The 17,771-nt window shown below is 54.2% G+C and overlaps 6 protein-coding genes across 6 annotated transcripts; 5 read left to right on the top strand and 1 right to left on the bottom strand.

Annotated features, from left to right (window-relative positions):
• Positions 1-611: 611 nt before the first annotated feature.
• P170DRAFT_364622 (DUF3759 domain-containing protein) lies at positions 612-1,213 on the top strand (the record flags this gene model as incomplete). The annotated part of the gene is made up of 3 exons (XM_024844650.1): positions 612-627; positions 773-901; positions 981-1,213. 3 exons carry the CDS (start codon positions 612-614, stop codon positions 1,211-1,213), a joined length of 378 nt encoding a protein of 125 aa, XP_024701248.1.
• A 1,357-nt stretch (positions 1,214-2,570) lies between these two features.
• Positions 2,571-5,933, top strand: P170DRAFT_478876 (EXS-domain-containing protein; the record flags this gene model as incomplete). Its single annotated transcript, XM_024853600.1, has 6 exons — positions 2,571-2,584; positions 2,655-2,709; positions 2,814-4,322; positions 4,583-4,756; positions 4,808-4,897; positions 4,947-5,933. The coding sequence occupies 6 exons, from the start codon at positions 2,571-2,573 to the stop codon at positions 5,931-5,933; spliced, it is 2,829 nt and encodes a 942-aa protein (XP_024701247.1).
• Positions 5,934-6,320: 387 nt separating this feature from the next.
• P170DRAFT_439644 (Bax inhibitor-1 family protein) lies at positions 6,321-7,737 on the top strand. Its single transcript, XM_024849885.1, has 3 exons — positions 6,321-6,483; positions 6,564-6,634; positions 6,745-7,737. Exons 1-3 carry the CDS (start codon positions 6,337-6,339, stop codon positions 7,334-7,336), a joined length of 810 nt encoding a protein of 269 aa, XP_024701246.1. The 5' UTR covers positions 6,321-6,336; the 3' UTR covers positions 7,337-7,737.
• Positions 7,738-8,373: 636 nt separating this feature from the next.
• On the bottom strand, positions 8,374-11,756 carry P170DRAFT_449525 (uncharacterized protein; the record flags this gene model as incomplete). Its single annotated transcript, XM_024851048.1, has 7 exons — positions 8,374-9,165; positions 9,234-9,462; positions 9,518-9,872; positions 9,935-10,017; positions 10,725-11,344; positions 11,402-11,643; positions 11,705-11,756. The coding sequence occupies 7 exons, from the start codon at positions 11,754-11,756 to the stop codon at positions 8,374-8,376; spliced, it is 2,373 nt and encodes a 790-aa protein (XP_024701245.1).
• Positions 11,757-12,770: 1,014 nt separating this feature from the next.
• P170DRAFT_390281 (DUF1479 domain-containing protein) lies at positions 12,771-14,317 on the top strand. Its single transcript, XM_024845898.1, has 2 exons — positions 12,771-13,051; positions 13,117-14,317. Exons 1-2 carry the CDS (start codon positions 12,788-12,790, stop codon positions 14,284-14,286), a joined length of 1,434 nt encoding a protein of 477 aa, XP_024701244.1. The 5' UTR covers positions 12,771-12,787; the 3' UTR covers positions 14,287-14,317.
• A 244-nt stretch (positions 14,318-14,561) lies between these two features.
• P170DRAFT_458150 (uncharacterized protein) lies at positions 14,562-17,707 on the top strand. The gene is made up of 3 exons (XM_024851769.1): positions 14,562-15,138; positions 15,227-17,468; positions 17,532-17,707. The coding sequence occupies exons 1-3, from the start codon at positions 14,597-14,599 to the stop codon at positions 17,571-17,573; spliced, it is 2,826 nt and encodes a 941-aa protein (XP_024701243.1). The 5' UTR covers positions 14,562-14,596; the 3' UTR covers positions 17,574-17,707.
• The last annotated feature ends 64 nt before the right edge of the window (positions 17,708-17,771 follow it).

The raw sequence follows: 17,771 nt of genomic DNA, 5'->3' as shown, positions 1-17,771 counted from the left end.
GTCGTGATACACCATTGGTTTCAACCCTCCCTCCTTCCTTCCCCTCATCAGAACGACTTGAAATGCCACCATGATTGGGCCGTGGCTGTGACATCGCGTAGGACTAAATGTTGGAACCAACGAAGCGAGTGGCGGCCAGTAAAGCTAATCATCCTGGGGCCTCCCCTCTTCGGTGATGCCGCGGCTGGAGAAACATCTCCATATCCAAACACTCTGAATCGGCGATCACTTTCGAAGGCATTCCGTCTTTTCGGGGTTATTCTGGGTAACGTGGCAGTCTCCGAGCGACGATGGCCACTCGATCTGCTTTTCCGGCGATCCACTCGTAGACTCGGTGGGCATAGCTAGCACCGCTTTTACCCAGAAGGTCCTAGAGACAATTCCACGAGATTAGTAGACGGTGGGGCAAAGTGAGTGTATGGAGGGGCAACGATAGCTTGAAGACTCGAGGTTGAGGTACCCCTCCCTCGGATCTTGAGGTTATAATAAGCCTCTCAATCCCCTCTTCTCGAGACTTTCTTCATCAACAACTTCCACACTCTCCTCCAAACACTCTCTTCTCTCTCTTAAACTTTTTTCTTTTTTTTCCAAACCTTCATATTATAATCATCATGGCTTGGGGCTGGGGTATGTTCAGCTTTCTCCCTTCCTCCCTCCCGGTGTTGCCCGTCACGAGACCCCTTTAGTCTCTGATATGCCTCACTTCTCTCGTATCAAGCCATAAGCTGGTCGAGAATCAAATGAATTCCAATGGCTGACCACTAGTATTTAGGTGAATCCGAGAACGCTCACCGTGACGTCCAGGAGGGCCGCCACGAGAGCCACCTCTCTCACGAGCTCATTGCCGGTGCCGCGTCTTTCGCCGGTATGAAGTCCTGGGAGGACCACCAGCGCAAGGAGGGTATGTCTTGACATCTTGCTTTTTTGGCTCTTTGCTTTTTCCGTGACATCAGTCCCTCTGACCATTCTCGTCGCAACAGGCAAGCCCGTCAGCCACGCTTTCGCTAAGGAGGCCCTCGCCGGCCTTGTCGGCGCCGAGGTCGACAAGCTCGCCGAGACCAAGGGCATGGACCAGGTCGACAAGATCAAGGCCCACGAGCACGCCAAGAAGAATGCGCACCAGATGTATGACGAGCACTACGTCCAGGGTCACGGTGCTGATCAGTACGACCCTTCCCGCTATGAGCGCCACGAGAGCTTCAGCCGCTGGTAAACTATGTCCTGCGGATGGTATGCTGGTTGGGGCTTGAGAGATATGCAATGTGATGACGACTGTATTTCCAATGAATTGAATTGAATTGAATTGAATTTCCAACTGATGTTCTTCCAACACGACGTGATATTGGTTATTGGTATCTTGGTATCAGAACCTCGTAGGGGCGTCTCGTATATAGATAGACCCTGCATCCATGCACATGTGGTCTTTTCTCCAGGGCTGGTCGCACAGGGTGGGGAGGGCCGGGGCCAGGGTGCAGGCAATAAATCTCGGAGGCCTCAGGCCAGATCCCAAACAAATAGGAGACGCCCTGCCATTCGCGGGTCGGATGCCTTGGGGCTTGGCACGCGCCAGTTATGTGAGAGGTCCCAAGAGCAACATTCAGGATGATCCGTGAATTTCAGAGGGCTGACGACGGGGCACGGAGCAATCCGGCTGCATGTAAGTCTGCCCGCCGATGCAAGAGTTCGCGAGGGGGGTAGGGCTGAACCTTCCCGACCTCTCGAGCCGGGAAGATAAGGAGGGAAGCGGCGCCGGGATTGGGTGTTTATTTATTTTTGCTTTTTGGGGGATGGATTTGTTTATTCCTATTTATTCCTACTGTGTGGATGACTGACAACTGACAAGGGGCTCCCGCTCCAAGGGTGGCTTTCCGCGCCCGCCACTGGCCGAGGCCAAGCCGCCATCGGCCGGCAAGAAAGTTAATCCGGCATGCCAGCCAACCAGGGCAGGCGGCGACGCGCAAGGCAAACCGAACGTGCAAATGAGCGTCGGGCGCCCAGCACGTGCTCCCTCCCGGCCCAATCAAAACATCGGTGAGGAGGGCACCCGCGCAGGGCGACCCGGTACTATTGGCTCGATAGGTCCGAAGGTCCTTACTGCCTGCAGTCGACGGATCGTCGGTGTATGACACCGATCGATGATGCTCGCCTCTTGGGCAGAACCCGACCTTCGACTTTTTCCTTTGTTGCGTGAGAGGGGCTCTCCTCCGATCATTATTTGATTTTTGCTTTTCTTGGCTTCCTTTTTTTTTCCATTTTGTATTTTCTTTTTTTCTTTTTCCTTTTTTTTTTTTTTTTTTGCCCTTTTCTTTTTTTCCCTTGGGTACCAGATGTTCCTAGACTCCACCTCCTCCGGCTGTCTGCTGCTCGGCGGTTATAACTAGGAGAGGAGCAGCAACAGCCTAGACTCGACTGAACCAGATCTTAGAGAAAGAACCATAAAAAATTCCTGGAAGATTCGCTCGTTTGGGCCGCTCGATCGCTGAGGGATTAATTGGTTTTTCGACCTATACCCTCGTGGCCGCCACTTTTGTTCTCCTTACTATCATGCCCGCTCACATTCCCTCCGCAGGATGAAATTCGCCAAGTCAGTCACGCCCAGTTTTCGCCGCCAGGTTTCACAGTGTGCATGAGGGCTAATCTTGGGCATTCTACAGAGAATTGGAACAGGAGCTAGTTCCAGAATGGCGTGCCAAGTACCTGGACTACAAGGTCAGTTCTCGTCGCTCGTCTCGTTCTATACTCCGCCGGCGTCTTTAGCTCGATGTCCATATCCCTTCCATCTCCGCTAACCGTCTCCCCCGTCATGATTGCAGGCAGGGAAAAAGAAACTAAAGGCCATCTCGCGGGCCATCCAAAAATCCAATCGAAATCCCAGCCATCCGTCGCTTCGACGTGTCATCTCCGGTCCCGATGATGCCTCATTCGCTTCTCCCAGCGGTCGCGATCGCACCCCCTCCGATAGAAGACCCGATGCCACCGACTCGATCAACAATCCCTCGACTCCAGCCCGAAGCGGCGCGCTCACCTCCCGTTCAATCCCTACCCCTCGTGCTCGAAATGAACGCCAACCGTTGCGGAACGCGGGCTCTCGGTTCTCCGCCGCAGTGGGAAGTTATGGAAGTATAATCGCAACGCCACCCCACCAACCCGCCTCGTCCGATGTGGCGTCCCTCGAGCTGCCAGACCCGGCGCTCGATCCCAAGGAGCACGAGTTCATGCCGGACGGAGACGACCACCATCTGCACGTTCCCCAGTCGCCATCCCCGGTCATGTCCAGGAATGCGAGTACCCGAACTGTGCCCGCGGACGTCTCCAATGCAAGCCCCTTGGCGAGACAGTCGACCTCTGGAAAGGGATACAGGAGAAACACGGTGTCGAGTCCGTCGGCGAAGAGGACCTCCCAGCTTCTCAAACGAGTCTTCTCGCACCCCGATTGGGACTCTCCGGAGAAGCGGGCCCAGGAAACCCAGCAGCTGTCGGAGATTGAACACCGGCAGGATGAGTTCTTTGCCTTCCTGGACGGCGAATTCTCCAAGATCGAGTCCTTCTATCAGATGAAAGAAGAGGAGGCCACTCAGCGCTTGCACGTCCTCCGCCAGCAACTCCACATCATGCGAGACCAGCGGATCCAGGAAGTCTTGGGCACGAAATCGTCCCGGGTACCGGATGGAGACTCGGCTCCGTCGAACGGATTCGGTGGGTTCAGCGGCTCTCGATTGAAGGATGCGTTCACAGGGCGTCGTATCGGGAAGAACTCCAAAGCGTTGGCGGAGATGGCGACCCCGGGACTCCAGGCGCAAGATCAAAATGTTTCCCAGAGCCGCAGGGACTTTAGCCGCCGGCCGGACGATCTGTCGAATATGGAGGTTCCGTATCGCGTTGCGAAGAGGAAATTGAAATACGCCCTACAAGAGTTTTATCGCGGCATCGAGCTGTTGAAGGCATATGCCTACCTGAATAGAACTGCTTTCCGAAAAATCAACAAGAAGTACGACAAGGTTGCTAACGCTCGTCCGACGATGCGGTACATGTCGGAGAAGGTCAACAAGGCGTGGTTTGTCCAGAGCGAGGTGATTGAGAATCTGATGTCCGCAACCGAGGATCTGTATGCGCGATATTTCGAACGCGGCAACCGAAAGCTGGCCGCATCAAAGCTTCGCCATACTGTCTCGAAGTTCGGGGACTATTCGTCGAATACTTTCCTCTCTGGCATTCTGCTGATGGCGGGAATTCTGTTCGCCATTCAGTCATTGGTGTACGCTGCCCAGCATCTCCGTCATTCGGACCCTGAGGTACAGGCCCACACTAGCTACCTGATGCAGGTGAGTTGCATCTCCTTATGCATGTAATTCTCCTATGCGTTTCAGGCTAAGAAGTCTCGCAGATATACGGTGGCTATTTCCTTGTCGTCTTCCACTTTTTACTATTCTGTTTAGATTGTTTAGTCTGGACAAAGACTAAGATAAATTATGTTTTCGTTTTTGAATATGACACTAGACACGCTCTAGATTGGCGTCAATTATCGGAGGTATGGTCGTTCCCTTCGAACTTTTTGTCCCGTTCCTTTCTAACTCTGAATCAGTTACCTTGCTTTTTCATGTTTATACTCGGATTATTTATGTGGCTAAACTTTCTATCGGTCAACGCCATGTATGTTTACTGGCCAGTTGTGCTTGTGGCCATTACAGTGATTGTTCTTTTCCTGCCGGCCCGCGTACTATACCACCGAAGTCGAAAGTGGTGGGCATATTCCAACGTTCGTCATGACTCCCCTTCTATTAAGAACATGTGGCTAACAATGAACTAGTGGCGACTTGCACTTGCTGGATTCTACCCTGTCGAGTTCCGAGATTTCTTCCTGGGAGACATGTACTGCTCCCAAACGTATGCTATGGGCGTAAGTTGATCAAGGACATGCTGAAGAAGCAGTGACTGACTCATCCCAGAACATTGCTCTCTTTTTCTGTCTATACGCCAAACATTGGTCGAATGCTCCACAGTGCAATTCGTCCCACTCCAGACTATTAGGTTTTTTCACCTGCATTCCATCCATACTGCGTGCCCTACAATGCCTCCGTCGTTATGCAGATACGAAAAACGTCTTCCCTCACCTGCTCAATTTTGGGAAATATATGTTTGGCGTGCTTTACTACGCCACTCTGAGCATGTACCGCATTGACAAGGTCACGCGGTTCGAAGCCCCATTCATCACCTTCGCCCTGCTGAATGCGGTTTATACCTCCGTTTGGGACTTGGCCATGGACTGGAGTTTAGGGAATCCGTACGCTAGGAACCCGCTTTTGCGCGACGCTTTAGCCTTCCGGAAAGCTTGGGTTTACTATGCCGCCATGGCCATCGATGTCATCGTGCGTTTCAACTGGATCTTCTACGCCATATTCGCCCACGACATCCAGCACTCGGCGGTCTTGAGCTTTGCCGTTTCCTTCAGTGAGATCTGCCGGCGCGGTGTCTGGACCATATTCCGTGTGGAGAATGAGCATTGCACAAATGTTCTTCTATTCCGAGCGTCGAGGGACGTGCCTCTGCCCTACGAGGTAGCTTCTCCGCAGGCTGAAGCCGACCACACCGCCGAACTGCAGCTGCACGAACCAGAGACCGCCACGGCGCAGTCCGCCCCGGCCGACGTTGAGCACGGCACTCCGTCAACTCCCGGCGCCTCGATGCGCGCTCGCGGAATGTCGCGCGTCGGAACGATCCTGGCTTCAGCGCACGCGCAAGATTTCGAGCGCCGAAAGCGTCCGGATCAGATGGCTGTTGCTAGTGTGTCGCATGGTCCCGGGGAGAGCCCTGATGACTCCAGCGATGACGATGACTACCCTGGAGATTCGAGGCCTTATACAGATGCAAATGATGTTATAGATGAGGAGGGCCCGTCGCGCGGGTCTCCTAGAACATCTTCAGATAGAGATTAGTTTTGGGATATATGGATTGGCGATATATTGAGAGAGATTTCGGGACATGAGACTATATTTGAACACCTTACTTATGAGTACATATTTTGGGAGGCTTAGAATAAATACTATAATGGGGCTAAAAACTTATAAACGATTGAATTCATTTTAGACAGTCCATGGCTTTCTTTCAGCTCGTATTCGTATTCACCACCTCGGATGATTCATGCCTTAATTGCCAGGCACCAACTGACAGGACCATCATGTGATCTCACCCGACGTCACGTTTCTAGAAGCGCCTCGCATCAACGCCGCCTTCTTCCCCTGGCAATTTACCTTCATTCCATCACCAAACCCGTGAGTGACTCGCCTCAGACTCGAGTTTCATCCCGATTGACGAACGCGCAGTGTGCACCACAGCAGAATGGCTGCGAATACCAGATACGAGCCAGCTCCTCAACGGGACTCCTTTGAGGAGCGGGCATACCCCCAGCCCCCGCCTTCTTATCAGGCAACCGCCGACTACGCGCAACCTCGCAGCGAGGACGACAATGTTCCCGATGACTTCAAGGTTCGTGGTAGCTTTTTGCATGGCTCTAGGTGCTTTCTGGGACACCATAAGGAGTGAGATGTGCTGATGCGAATGTATAGTTCGGCGGTATGGTTGCGGAGGGCACCCTGCCCATCCGTATGCAGTTTATCCGGAAGGTCTATGCGATTTTGTAAGTGCTCTGTCCTCAATATATAGCCAGTTTCACTGCCTAAAGGCGCGAAACTCTGAATCGCAATAAACCAAGACCAAGCAACTAACGCGAGAACCAAATAACCCCAGAACGGCGCAGCTCCTGCTCACGACGATCATGAGCTCCATCTCCTTCTTCAGCGACGGCTACCGCACCTGGATCCAATCGCACCCATGGCTCATGTTCGTGTCCGTCTTCGGCGCCATCGGCTTCATGCTCGCCACCTTCTGGAAGCGCAAAAGCTACCCGGCGAACCTCCTGTTCCTGACCGGCTTCACCGTCCTCGAAGCCTACTCCGTCAGCGTCGTCACCTCGTTCTACGACGCCCGCATCGTCGTGCAGGCCCTCATCCTGACCCTGGGCATATTCGTCGCCCTGACCCTCTTCGCCTGCCAGACCAAATACGACTTCACCAGCTGGATCCCCTACCTGTTCGGCGGCCTGCTGTTCCTGTTCATGTTCGGCCTCATGGCCATGCTGATGCACAGCAAGACCACCGAGCTGATCTACAGCGGTCTCGCGGCGCTGCTGTTCTCCGCGTATATCCTGGTCGATACGCAGATGGTCATGCGGCATTATCACGTCGAGGAGGAGATTGCTGCCTCGATCTCGCTCTACCTGGATATTCTGAACCTGTTCCTGGCTATTCTGCGCATCTTGAACAACCAGCAGAACAACTAGAGTTGCGGGACTGGCAGGTCCAGAGAAGATAAATGGATCGTGAATGGATATCGATCTCCCACCCAAATTCGGAAGGAAAATACGACATCAATCAGCCTCATGCGAATGTGGAATCCCTAGCCAGTGGCCAGTGTGCTTTGTCCGTTTGGTACGGGGCCCGAAACTTGATTGACAGACGGTTTGCCCGGGAGGCGTTTTGATAAGATCCTTCCTTTTCTGCTTTTTCTTTTTTTTCTTCATTCGACTCCGATTACTATCGTGCTTTTTTCCTGGCCTGGTTGTCTCATACGTTTCGTGGTTCTTTGTTCTCGTGTTTTTCATTACTTGTAGCGCTGCCTTTATCATCACACATCGTCCACTCTTGATTACTATCGCTGCTTATTATTTGAGTTCGAACTCATGTCATGCGCTGAGTCTAATTACGGTTCCTTAGAAACTTAATTGAGGGTTCGCACAGCGCTTCGTAATTCAAAAGAAAGTTAAGACCCGGATTCCTAATCTAAATCTGCAATTCTTAAGCGAAGCAATTCAGACGGAAAGCATCTATTCCAATAATATCAAGTCGAATACCTCAAGGATAGAAAGACCATAACGAGAATCCAACGCCTAACTTAACCTAAGTACAGAAATAAAAACCAACACAATCAATGTCAATAAACTATGAGAGAAAGACCAAGACGGGCTAGAAAAGAAGCTGGTTTATGCCAAAGCAGGGCCAGATAAAATAAAATAAAGGAAATAAATAATGAATGGTGATAAAGCAGAAAGATACCAAATAACGAGACAAGAAGATCTCCCCCAACGCCAGTACAATGGTATAGAGGTATTTCAAGAATCTCAAATGCTCTGATCGTAACAATAGAACTCTGTGTTCAGTCTAAAAGTGAAATCTGTGGAGAAAGATAATATGGTGATGGAGGTGGTGGGAAAGCGGAACGTATTGGGGGTCTGTCGTGTTGTCTTTCGGGTGGGTTGTCAAGGTAATAATATATCTGGGGTTTATGTCCGATATATGGAGTCTAGATTCAGAAGGCGGCTTAATGCGAAGCGATGAAGAGGGAATTGGTGATCAAGCACACAATCATGACGACCAAACCGTAGATGGCGAGAGCGAGACTGAGTTTCCGCAGCAAGGACCGGCGCCAGTGGCGAATTCCAAGTCGGAGGATGCCGCTATCGGAGAGGGGATGGTTTTGAGCGCCGGTGTCGTCATCATCGCTGTCGTCATCATCGGAAAAGATGTCTTCTGCGGCTTCGTCGTCTTCCTTCATGAGTCGCTGATGAGTGGGAGAATCGGGAGCGGAGATCTTGTAGTAAAACAACCCCGGAAGAATGAAGCTGATGCTGGTGCTACCCGTGCTACCGACGTAGGCCAGCACCGCCTGGAGCGAGGACACGGTCATTGCGACAATGTAACTCAAGACGAGAATCGTCGTGGTGATGACGGAAAAACGGAGATCGCTCATGGGCTCCGGCTGTCGGTTACCCCGCGGGCCCAACAGAGGGTGTCGATGAGGGGACCCGTCGTTGCCATTCGATGATGGCTGGGGCCTCCAGCGCAGCACTGCGTCCAGGGAAGCGCGGCATGGGTGGCATTGCAAAGGATATGAAAACATGACCAGCATGACGATGGCCGCACGTCCGATCGTGGCCCAAAGTCCGGGAGAGTACATGCCCACGATGTTTCCGCCAATGTTGTCGCCATAGGATAGATAGCCAGTAATTGCGACGAGGATGTAAGTCGCAGCGGAGCTTCCAATGCTCGCAAAAACGACGGAGGTTGTCCTGAAGTGGCTGGCATTGGCCATCTCGTTCAAGATCGAAAACATCTGATCTCTTGTGTTAGCCGGACTGTCATCCTGAAAGCGGGCTTTGAATGTCGGCGTTGGGGGCATACGTTTTGATGACATGTAAATGCGAAAACGATAACGGGGAGACTGCTGAGGGTTGGAACCAACCCTGCCCAGTGAACCACTCGGACAGGGCCTCTATCGGCCAATGTGTCTCCCACCACGAAATGATAAACGACCAACACCACCAGGTAGGCCATCGAAACCAACGCCGCAATACTTGTATACTTAAGGGAATCCAAGCGTCGGAGGTAGGAAAGCGGGATGACGACCAGCCTAGAAAGTCATTAGCATACTCCGATTGTTCATCACCCGGGGTAAGCCAGCGTACATGAAAGCCGTCACCCAAAAATGCCGATCGACCAAAAAGTCATAATCCGGGGAGTCACCAAAAAAGCCGTGAACGACTCCCGGCATCAGATCGCCAATGATGATGAGATAGCTGACTCCGACGCCAAAACATTTGATCGCGATTGCCGCATCGAACACGACGGCGGCATTGGGGTATGTGATCTGGGACAGAGCGAAGAAAGAAGCCTGCCCTCGATCCAAATATTGAGCACAGCGTGACTGAAGGTATAATCCAAATCCAGCCGTCACGCCCGACCATAAAACGACGCAGACTCCGAGGACAATTCCCATATGGGAGACAGCCAGCGGCATGGCAAGAACACCGGCGCCGATAACTAACGCAACCCCATCGTATCAGCCAAAATTCGGATAAAGGCCAGATATCGTGACGACTCACTTGTATTGACCAGATTAATCACACAGCTAATCCAACTAGCCTGGCCTTCATGGCCAGAGTCGCGTTTTCCTCGGATTGCGCGCCTGCGAGATCCCCCTCCGTTAGTCACAAGACCACCTCAGAAAAGCGAACCCGAAGGGCCAGGGGAAGCAAAAAGACAAACCTTCGAGCAGCACTGCGAACTCCATCTGCGGGACCAATCCCGACGGTCGCTTCATCGTCCAGCATTGTGGGGGGATGTCGAGGCACACGACGTCACCAACGAGACCAAAAAAAGTGTTATCAGCCGAGCCCAGTTGCGACGGCGGCGATTAACATAATAGCCACTCGAACCAGCGAAGCAGCCAGGAAGGAGTGGAAAGGAGAGGAGGGGAAGAGAGAGAGGAGAGAGAAATAGAAAGAAGGAAAAGGGAAGCCAAAGGAAGGGAAAGGGGGAGGAAAGGGGAGGAAAGAAAGACGAGGAGGGAGATAAGGCCAGCCAGGAAGATCGGCTTTGGGGGAGGCGATACGAGAACAATTAATCTCTAAAGTGGCAAGGCGGAGTTCCCGATTTATGCCGCTGGCCTCCGCCTCCTGGTCCCAGTCCTCATTATTATTGTAGTAATGGTCCTCTGTACTTCCGTTATTCCCTCCCTTTTAATTCGCAAAAGAAGCCAAGACGTCGCAACGTTTCTCATTATCTAACAGCAATCATGAGTATCCACTTCTACACCGTCTCTCTCCATCCCTGCCCCCATCCCTGCCCCCGTCTCATAGTTTGGCCGCTCCCCATCCCTTCTGCGTCAACAACCCAAATACCTCGTCCTCGAGCACGTTCATGTCCGACACGGTGTTGCCAGCCCTACCGGCGGGTCCCGGATCGTTGAACGGACTCACTGACCGCACGGTTTTGGAGACCTCCAGCACGGTTCCTCCGCCGACCAGGAACTGGGGCCCCTGACCCGATTGGTCGCCAATGATCTCACTAACGCGGTCTTGTTGCACAAGAGCGAGCATCACTTGAGCTACTTCGTCGGCCGTCACCCATTCATCCGCGTTCTCATCCACGATCTTGATTTTCTCCGGGTGATCCGTCCACAGGGGGGTTTTGATCACCCCGGGCGCTACGGCGGTGACACGAATCCCAAATTTCCGATCGAGTTTGGCCATGGATCGTACCAGCCCATTGATGCCGTGTTTGGTGGCTACATAGATTGGCGCTGCCAGAGCGGGGTTCTGGCCGGCGATGCTCGAAATATGCACAATGTGTTTGCGCCGGTCGTTGGTGCGGTGACGCAGGAAATGGGAAATCGCTAACTGAGTGGTACGGATGGGATGCGTCAGGTTGATATCCAACAAGGCATATCGATCCCCGTGTTGCGCATCCCGACTATCGGGTGTTCCGGGAGGACGCCAGAAATTGGTCCAGTGCTGTGCGTGGTCAGATATTGTAGTTTCTGGAGGGCATCAACAGCGGAGCAGCCATACCGGCTCGTAGATCCCAGCTCCTGGACACACCACGTCAATTTCTCCGAATTCCTTTTCGGCCCTCTCGAACATCTTCTCCAATTGCTCCCAACTGGTCACGTCGGTCTTCTGGAAGACCGCTCGAGGGGCCGAGGTCGAGTAGCGGTCGACCACTACCTTTGCTTCGGGGCGAAGAGCCAGGTCGGCGATGAGAACGTTGCATCCATTCTCGAGCAGCAGTCTAGCGAAGGACAGGTTGATGCCTGCATGTTTCGGTTAGCTTGGTGTATGCATCCCGTAGAGCTCTAGTCATCATGTACGCACCTGAACCGGCGCCGGTCACGATTGCAGATCTTCCATTGACGGAGAACGACATGGTGGGGAGACAGTGGGATGGGTAGGAGATCAACCCGCCTCTGCTGGGCAGCTCCGTGGCCCCTTTATAGCCGGGTCCATACTATGGCACCCCCAGACTGTGATCAGAGCGTCGCGGGGAGACTGCAGGTTACGCAGGCCGTGGCTCCAATAACCGGAAGAGGCAATCATTGAGGAGATTCGCGGGGCTGCATTGACCCGAGGATGAGCTTCGAAAGTGGGCCGAACGGAAAGAAGACCGACCCTCGTCTCGACGCTCGTATGCACTGCGTATACTATCACACCTGAGTTCAGGGCCGACTGGCTCTCTTATCAGCTCTGGCTGCGACAGGATGCTCCTCGAGGATCTGGACCATTGGCCGGCCTTGCTTGGCGCAGCATACAAAGGACATATCCCGACATCCTGGGATCCGTTTTCTATTGCCGATGGAACCTCCGACTGGGTCCGTGGATCCTGTACGAAAGGGTCGTCGGAGTTTGTAGGGAGATTGCAGGGAGTACGGATATACCGCCATGAGTTGTCTCTCTGATCTGTCAGACCTGGTGACCACCATCAACCTTGGCTGGCTTGTCTCCCCCACCAGCAAATGCAGCTCAGCCACCCCGCGGGCTGACGGTGGATTCATCTGGATCGTCAATCTTCCTTTGAATGCCTCACTGCATCCAGAGATAATGATTGGCTCATGTATCTAACACCAGCTATAGGGTCGGCCCTGGAAGTATGGATTCTCGCTACCCAGAGAACCACTGGAGCCGGCCATGCGGTTCACACGTACGGAGGAAAGAAACAGGAACAAGTGCCGAATTCAATGCTCAGGAACCGCGTCTGCTGCGTCATGATTCTAGCGATCTTTTTTGGTGAGCGGGTAGCTTTCCTATTATGGAAACCGGGCCGATTTCCCTATTGGGCTTCCCGACTTCTCCGCATAGATCCAGCGTCCCTTGAGCAACACATATAAAGTCGCAGCGCCTTGGAGAAGGGCCGGTGAGAATGTTTGACAACTCCTCAAGAATAATTGGGATAATTCCATCATGTCAATGTCCAAATTCCTCTCGAAACCGGCCGTTCGCGCCGCTTCAACGGCGGCCTCGCCGACGACGAAAGCTGCGGGGGATATCTCCAGTGTGTTCCCCAGTTTAAGGCCAGACTACAAGCCGGAGCCTTTGCCTCCTCGGTTCAAGGACCTGAAGTCCGAGTACTTTTACAAGAATGAAGAGGCTCTGAAAAACAGCTGGAAGAGGCTTCTTCCGAGCCTGGAGGAGGAAGTGGGTAAGATCAAGTCGAAAGGCAGCGACGTAAGTAGGGAATTGTTTTGGATTTATAGTCCCCAACGATCACGCTGTGACTAACCCATGTTTAGATCATTCCTTCTGTGAACTACGCAGATGTTGTATCCGGAACGGTGCCCGACGAGGTCCTCGCCGAGATCCGTCACCGCGGCAGCGTGGTGATCCGGAATGTCTTGCCTCGGAAGGTCGCTCGTGAATACAAGGACCGCATCCAGGACTACGTTGCTGCGAACAAGGAGCGCGTGAAAGCCTTCCCGCCCGATTCGCCGGCCGTGTATGAACTGTATTGGACTCGTCCGCAGGCGGAAGCACGAGCCCATGCCAACATGCTCGGCACCCAAAGGTTCCTGCAGCGTCTTTGGCATTCTTCGGATCCACGCACGCCCATCTCCACCAGAAACCCTCTGACCTATGCAGACCGGCTTCGTATCAGGGAGCCTGGTGACTCCAAGTTCACTCTGGGCCCACACATCGACGGTGGCTCGCTGGAGCGATGGGAAGATCCCGAATACTCTCGAGTGTACACCAAGATCCTCGAGGGCAAATGGGAGGAGTACGATCCATGGGATGTCAAGCACCGCGTTACGGCGCAGATGGATCTGTACAACGGCGCCGGAGCATGCTCGATGCTGAGATTCTTCCAGGGATGGCTCTCAATGTCCAACACCGCGCCTGGCGAAGGTTCCCTGCACGTTTGTCCCATGCTGACTCACAGCACCGCGTACACCATTCTCCGCCCGTTCTTTGATCCCCAGTCGTCGCAGCCTTTGATGGATGCGACTTTCCCGGGTGCTGTCCCCGGTACCTGCCAGGAGTACAACCCGGTGACGCATCCCCATCTAGATCTAGAGACGACCATGGTGTCTGTCCCCGAGGTTGAACCCGGTGACTATGTTGCCTGGCACTGCGACTCCTTGCACTCGGTGGACAAGGAGCATCGCGGCCAGGGCGACTCCAGCGTGCTCTACATCCCTGCCACTCCCATGTGTGATATGAATGTGGAGTATCTGCTCAAGCAGCGCAGCGCAGCCCAGAACTACTCTCCTCCTTGGGATTTCCCGGGTGCCGGTGGTCCCGGAGAAATGGGTTTCAAGGGCGCCTTGGACTGGGACTCCGTGAACCCCGAGGGCCTGCGCGCCATGGGTATGGGCAACAAACCCTGGGAGATCACTCCCGACATGAGTGAGGGCGAAAAGCGAGTGGTGGAGGCGGCCAACACCGCCTGTTTCGGCCAGGCCTAAGGGACTACTACTACTTACTACTAGTCCCTTGAGATTTGGACTTGCACTTTGTATATATGATCTGGGTTGGGATGCACTTTAGCCAAAATTGTAAAAACTAGTTCCTTTGGAAACCAACGAAGAAAGAAATAAGATCAAAATCCGATACCTGATATCTTCATAGTACTGTAGTTGAGAAACGCCTGTGAGTGGCTGCGGGCAGTAGGCGGTCTGCTCCACCAGACTAACAGCTGCATCACCATCTTCCCCGGCTGCGATCCTCCACCCAACCCACGCCTCCATGATCAATCTGCATTCGAGGTCCTAAACTATGCGGCTACAGGCGGCGCTTCTTCTGCTCGCCTCGTGCGTGCCCTCGACGTGGGCCATCTACCCCGACGAGGTCAACCATGTCGATTTCCACCATGCATTGCTCGGCGCCCCCTCGTCCCAGTCGACCTTCTTCCTGAAACCCTCCACCTCCTCCAACGCCTCTCTGCTCTACACTCTGTCGGAAAAGTCGCTCCTCGGCGCCGTCAATCCCCGCGATGGCTCCGTCGTCTGGAGACAGAATGTCTCGCGGGCCGATCACGGTGCCGCCTCGGGTCTTCTGCGTGCGTCGGACGGAACGAACGCCGTGGTCAGCGCCGTCGGTGACTACCTTTCGTCGTGGAGTGCTCTGGATGGGAAATTGATCTGGGAGAACTCGTTTGCCCATGAGACCGTGGCTGACCTGGAGCTGTTGGAGCTGCAGGATGCCAGTGCGGCGGTGGCTACGAAAGACACGATTGCGCTGTTTGCCGGAAAGTCTGGCACTGTTAGGAGGCTGGATGGTGACTCTGGAGAGGTGAAGTGGGAGTACAAAGATGAAAGGTTCGGCTCCGATGGCTTTTGACCTGCGTGGAGATGGGTCTTCTCTCTTTTTACCCTATTTTTGCTGACGGTTTTCGGCTGGTTCTAGTGGTGATCTTCCTTTCCAAGCCTCGTCCTCCGCTACCGAGGTTTACTACATTTCGCTGCAATCGGGCCTGCTGAAGGGATCGAAAATCAAGGTCACTTCGCTGGACCCATTGACTGGTCGGCAGAAGCAACAGGTGACGCTGAACTCGGAGGGTGATGTGACCGGGCCGGAAGCCGTCCTCTTCGTGGGCTCCAACACGGCTGCTCCTTTGATTGTCTGGACTGATAAGGCAAGCAAGGTGCTGAAGGTCAATGTGATCGGATCCAAGTCGGTGAGCTCGCTGAACATCGATAACACGAGCGGCGAAGAAATCCGGTCGGCCACCGTCCATGCTCCGAATAAGCTCAACTCGCTGTCCCATTTTCTGGTTCACTACCAAACCGACTCCAGCTCCTGGGCTGAGGTTTACCACGTTGATCTGAAATCGGGCGCAGTGTCCAAGGCTTACAGCCTCCCTCGCCTTCCCGGATGGTCCGTTTTCGCGACCAGCAACAAGGATGCCAATGTTTACTTCACTCGCATCACGCCCTCGGAGGCTTCCGTTGTTTCGTCTGCTTCCCATGGAATCCTGGGCAGATGGCCGTTGCAGTCGCGCCCCACCGAGCCAGCGGTCTATGCGGCTTCTGAGGTGGTTGCGAAAGGTGACTCTGTCGCCGTCCGGTCGGCAGCCGTTTTGGCGTCGGGCGACTGGCAATTGATCCGCAACGGTCAGACCGAATGGACGCGATATGAGGCTCTGTTCGGGGCTTTGGCTGCCCAATGGGCTGAAACTGACAGCAAGGAGGATCTCGTCCACCAGCTCGAAGTCGAGGGCCATGAGAGCCTTTACGGGGCATACGTGCACCGTGTCAAGCGTCACGCCAAGGACCTTCAGTATCTCCCCGACTGGCTGAAGGAGCTGCCCAAGCGCGTTCTCACCAGCTTCTTGACTGACGAAGTCTCGAACCTCGACGGATTCGGGCTTTCCAAGCCCATCATCGTCGCCACCGAGAATGGGCGAGTCTATGCCCTCGACACCGGTAACCACGGCTCTGTTTCGTGGAGCGTGAAGGCCGTCGATGCGGAATCCTGGAATGTCAAGGCAATCGTCACCCAGCCCGGCTTTGCCACCGTCTACGCCGACGATGGTAGTTCCGTCAAGTTGAATGTCACTTCCGGGGGCATCATCGACCGCTCGCCAGCTAGCACCAAGATCCGCTCCATTGCCATCGTCAACGATGAAGTCGCCCCCTTCACCATCGGTATTCAGGAGAACGGCGCGCCTGTGAGATCGGTGGATCGCCCGGGCTTTTTCGTGACCCTGAGCGATGATGGTCGAGTCCTTGGATGGAGCACCGAGGACAATAAGGTCCCCGTCTGGGAGTTCCTGCCCGCAGCCGGCCAGAAGATCGTTCACGCGACTGCTCGGCCTGCTCATGACCCCGTCGCCTCAATTGGCAAGGTCCTGGGTAACCGATCGGTCCTCTACAAGTACTTGAACCCGAACCTGGCCCTCATGACGGCCGTGGGCAAGAACTCGGCCAGCTTCTACCTGCTGGACGCCATCACCGGCCGGATCCTGTACACCACCACGCAAGACGCCGTCGACACCACGCAGCCCATCGCCTCCACCATCTCCGAGAACTGGTTCGCCTACTCCTTCTGGGGCGACCTCTCCGACGCCTCCGACGCCAAGGGCTACCAGCTCATCGTCTCGGAGCTCTACGAATCCCCCATCTCCAACGACCGTGGCGACCTCGGCTCCGCATCCAACTACTCCAGCACCGACCTGCCCCTTCCCCACGTCGTCTCGCAAGCCTTCGTCATCCCCGAGCCCATCTCCCACATGGCCGTCACCCAGACCCGCCAGGGCATCACCACCCGCCAACTCCTCTGCACCCTCCCCGCCACCAACTCCCTCATCGGCATCCCCCGTCCCGTCCTGGACCCTCGCCGTCCCGTCGCCCGCGACCCGACCCCCGTCGAGGCCGAAGAAGGCCTCTTCCGATACAACCCCTCCCTCGAATTCGACGGCAAATGGTACCTGTCGCACTCGCGCCACGTCGCCGGCCTCACGACCGTGCTCTCCAAACCCACCTTGCTCGAGAGTACGAGCCTGATCTTCGCATTTGGCGGAGACATCTACGGCACGCGTGCCACGCCCAGCCAAGCGTTCGACGTCCTCGGCAAGAGCTTCTCCAAGGCGCAGTTGCTTTTGACCATTGTGGCGTTGACCGTGGGTGTGGTAATTCTGTCGCCGATGGTAAGCCCTCCCTTCTCGAACCTCTTCGGTGTTGGAACTCTACTAACGAATGGAATGTACTAGGTCCGATCAAAGCAAATCAACCAGCTCTGGAGGACCGGCTAATGTATCCTCAACCCCTTTTTTCCTCTTTCTTTTCAGCAATCTATGATCCTGTTGGGGTAATTTTTTCAAAGCGATTGAATGTTGTAGGATAAATACATAAAGAATTACGTGAACAAATACATAAACGTCTTGCTCTCCGTTCGTATGAATACTGGTAATAGGATATATACTCCCGGGTTGGGTTACTAAATCGAAGGA

The sequence above is a fragment of the Aspergillus steynii genome, assembly GCF_002849105.1.
Source record: "Aspergillus steynii IBT 23096 chromosome Unknown P170scaffold_7, whole genome shotgun sequence".
Taxonomy (NCBI): domain Eukaryota; kingdom Fungi; phylum Ascomycota; class Eurotiomycetes; order Eurotiales; family Aspergillaceae; genus Aspergillus; species Aspergillus steynii.
This window is presented reverse-complemented; position numbering and strand designations above follow the sequence as displayed.

What these genes read in the sequence shown, in the direction of transcription:
- P170DRAFT_390281 (XM_024845898.1), top strand. Translation starts at nt 12,788, where the DNA reads ATGTCAATGTCCAAATTCCTCTCGAAACCGGCCGTTCGCGCCGCTTCA. An exon ending in TCAAGTCGAAAGGCAGCGAC is followed by an intron (nt 13,052 to 13,116) that starts GTAAGTAGGGAA and finishes ACCCATGTTTAG; the next exon opens with ATCATTCCTTCTGTGAACTA.
- P170DRAFT_458150 (XM_024851769.1), top strand. Translation starts at nt 14,597, where the DNA reads ATGCGGCTACAGGCGGCGCTTCTTCTGCTCGCCTCGTGCGTGCCCTCG. An exon ending in TGGGAGTACAAAGATGAAAG is followed by an intron (nt 15,139 to 15,226) that starts GTTCGGCTCCGA and finishes GGCTGGTTCTAG; the next exon opens with TGGTGATCTTCCTTTCCAAG. An exon ending in TGGTAATTCTGTCGCCGATG is followed by an intron (nt 17,469 to 17,531) that starts GTAAGCCCTCCC and finishes GGAATGTACTAG; the next exon opens with GTCCGATCAAAGCAAATCAA.
- P170DRAFT_439644 (XM_024849885.1), top strand. Translation starts at nt 6,337, where the DNA reads ATGGCTGCGAATACCAGATACGAGCCAGCTCCTCAACGGGACTCCTTT. An exon ending in ATGTTCCCGATGACTTCAAG is followed by an intron (nt 6,484 to 6,563) that starts GTTCGTGGTAGC and finishes GCGAATGTATAG; the next exon opens with TTCGGCGGTATGGTTGCGGA. An exon ending in CGGAAGGTCTATGCGATTTT is followed by an intron (nt 6,635 to 6,744) that starts GTAAGTGCTCTG and finishes AAATAACCCCAG; the next exon opens with AACGGCGCAGCTCCTGCTCA.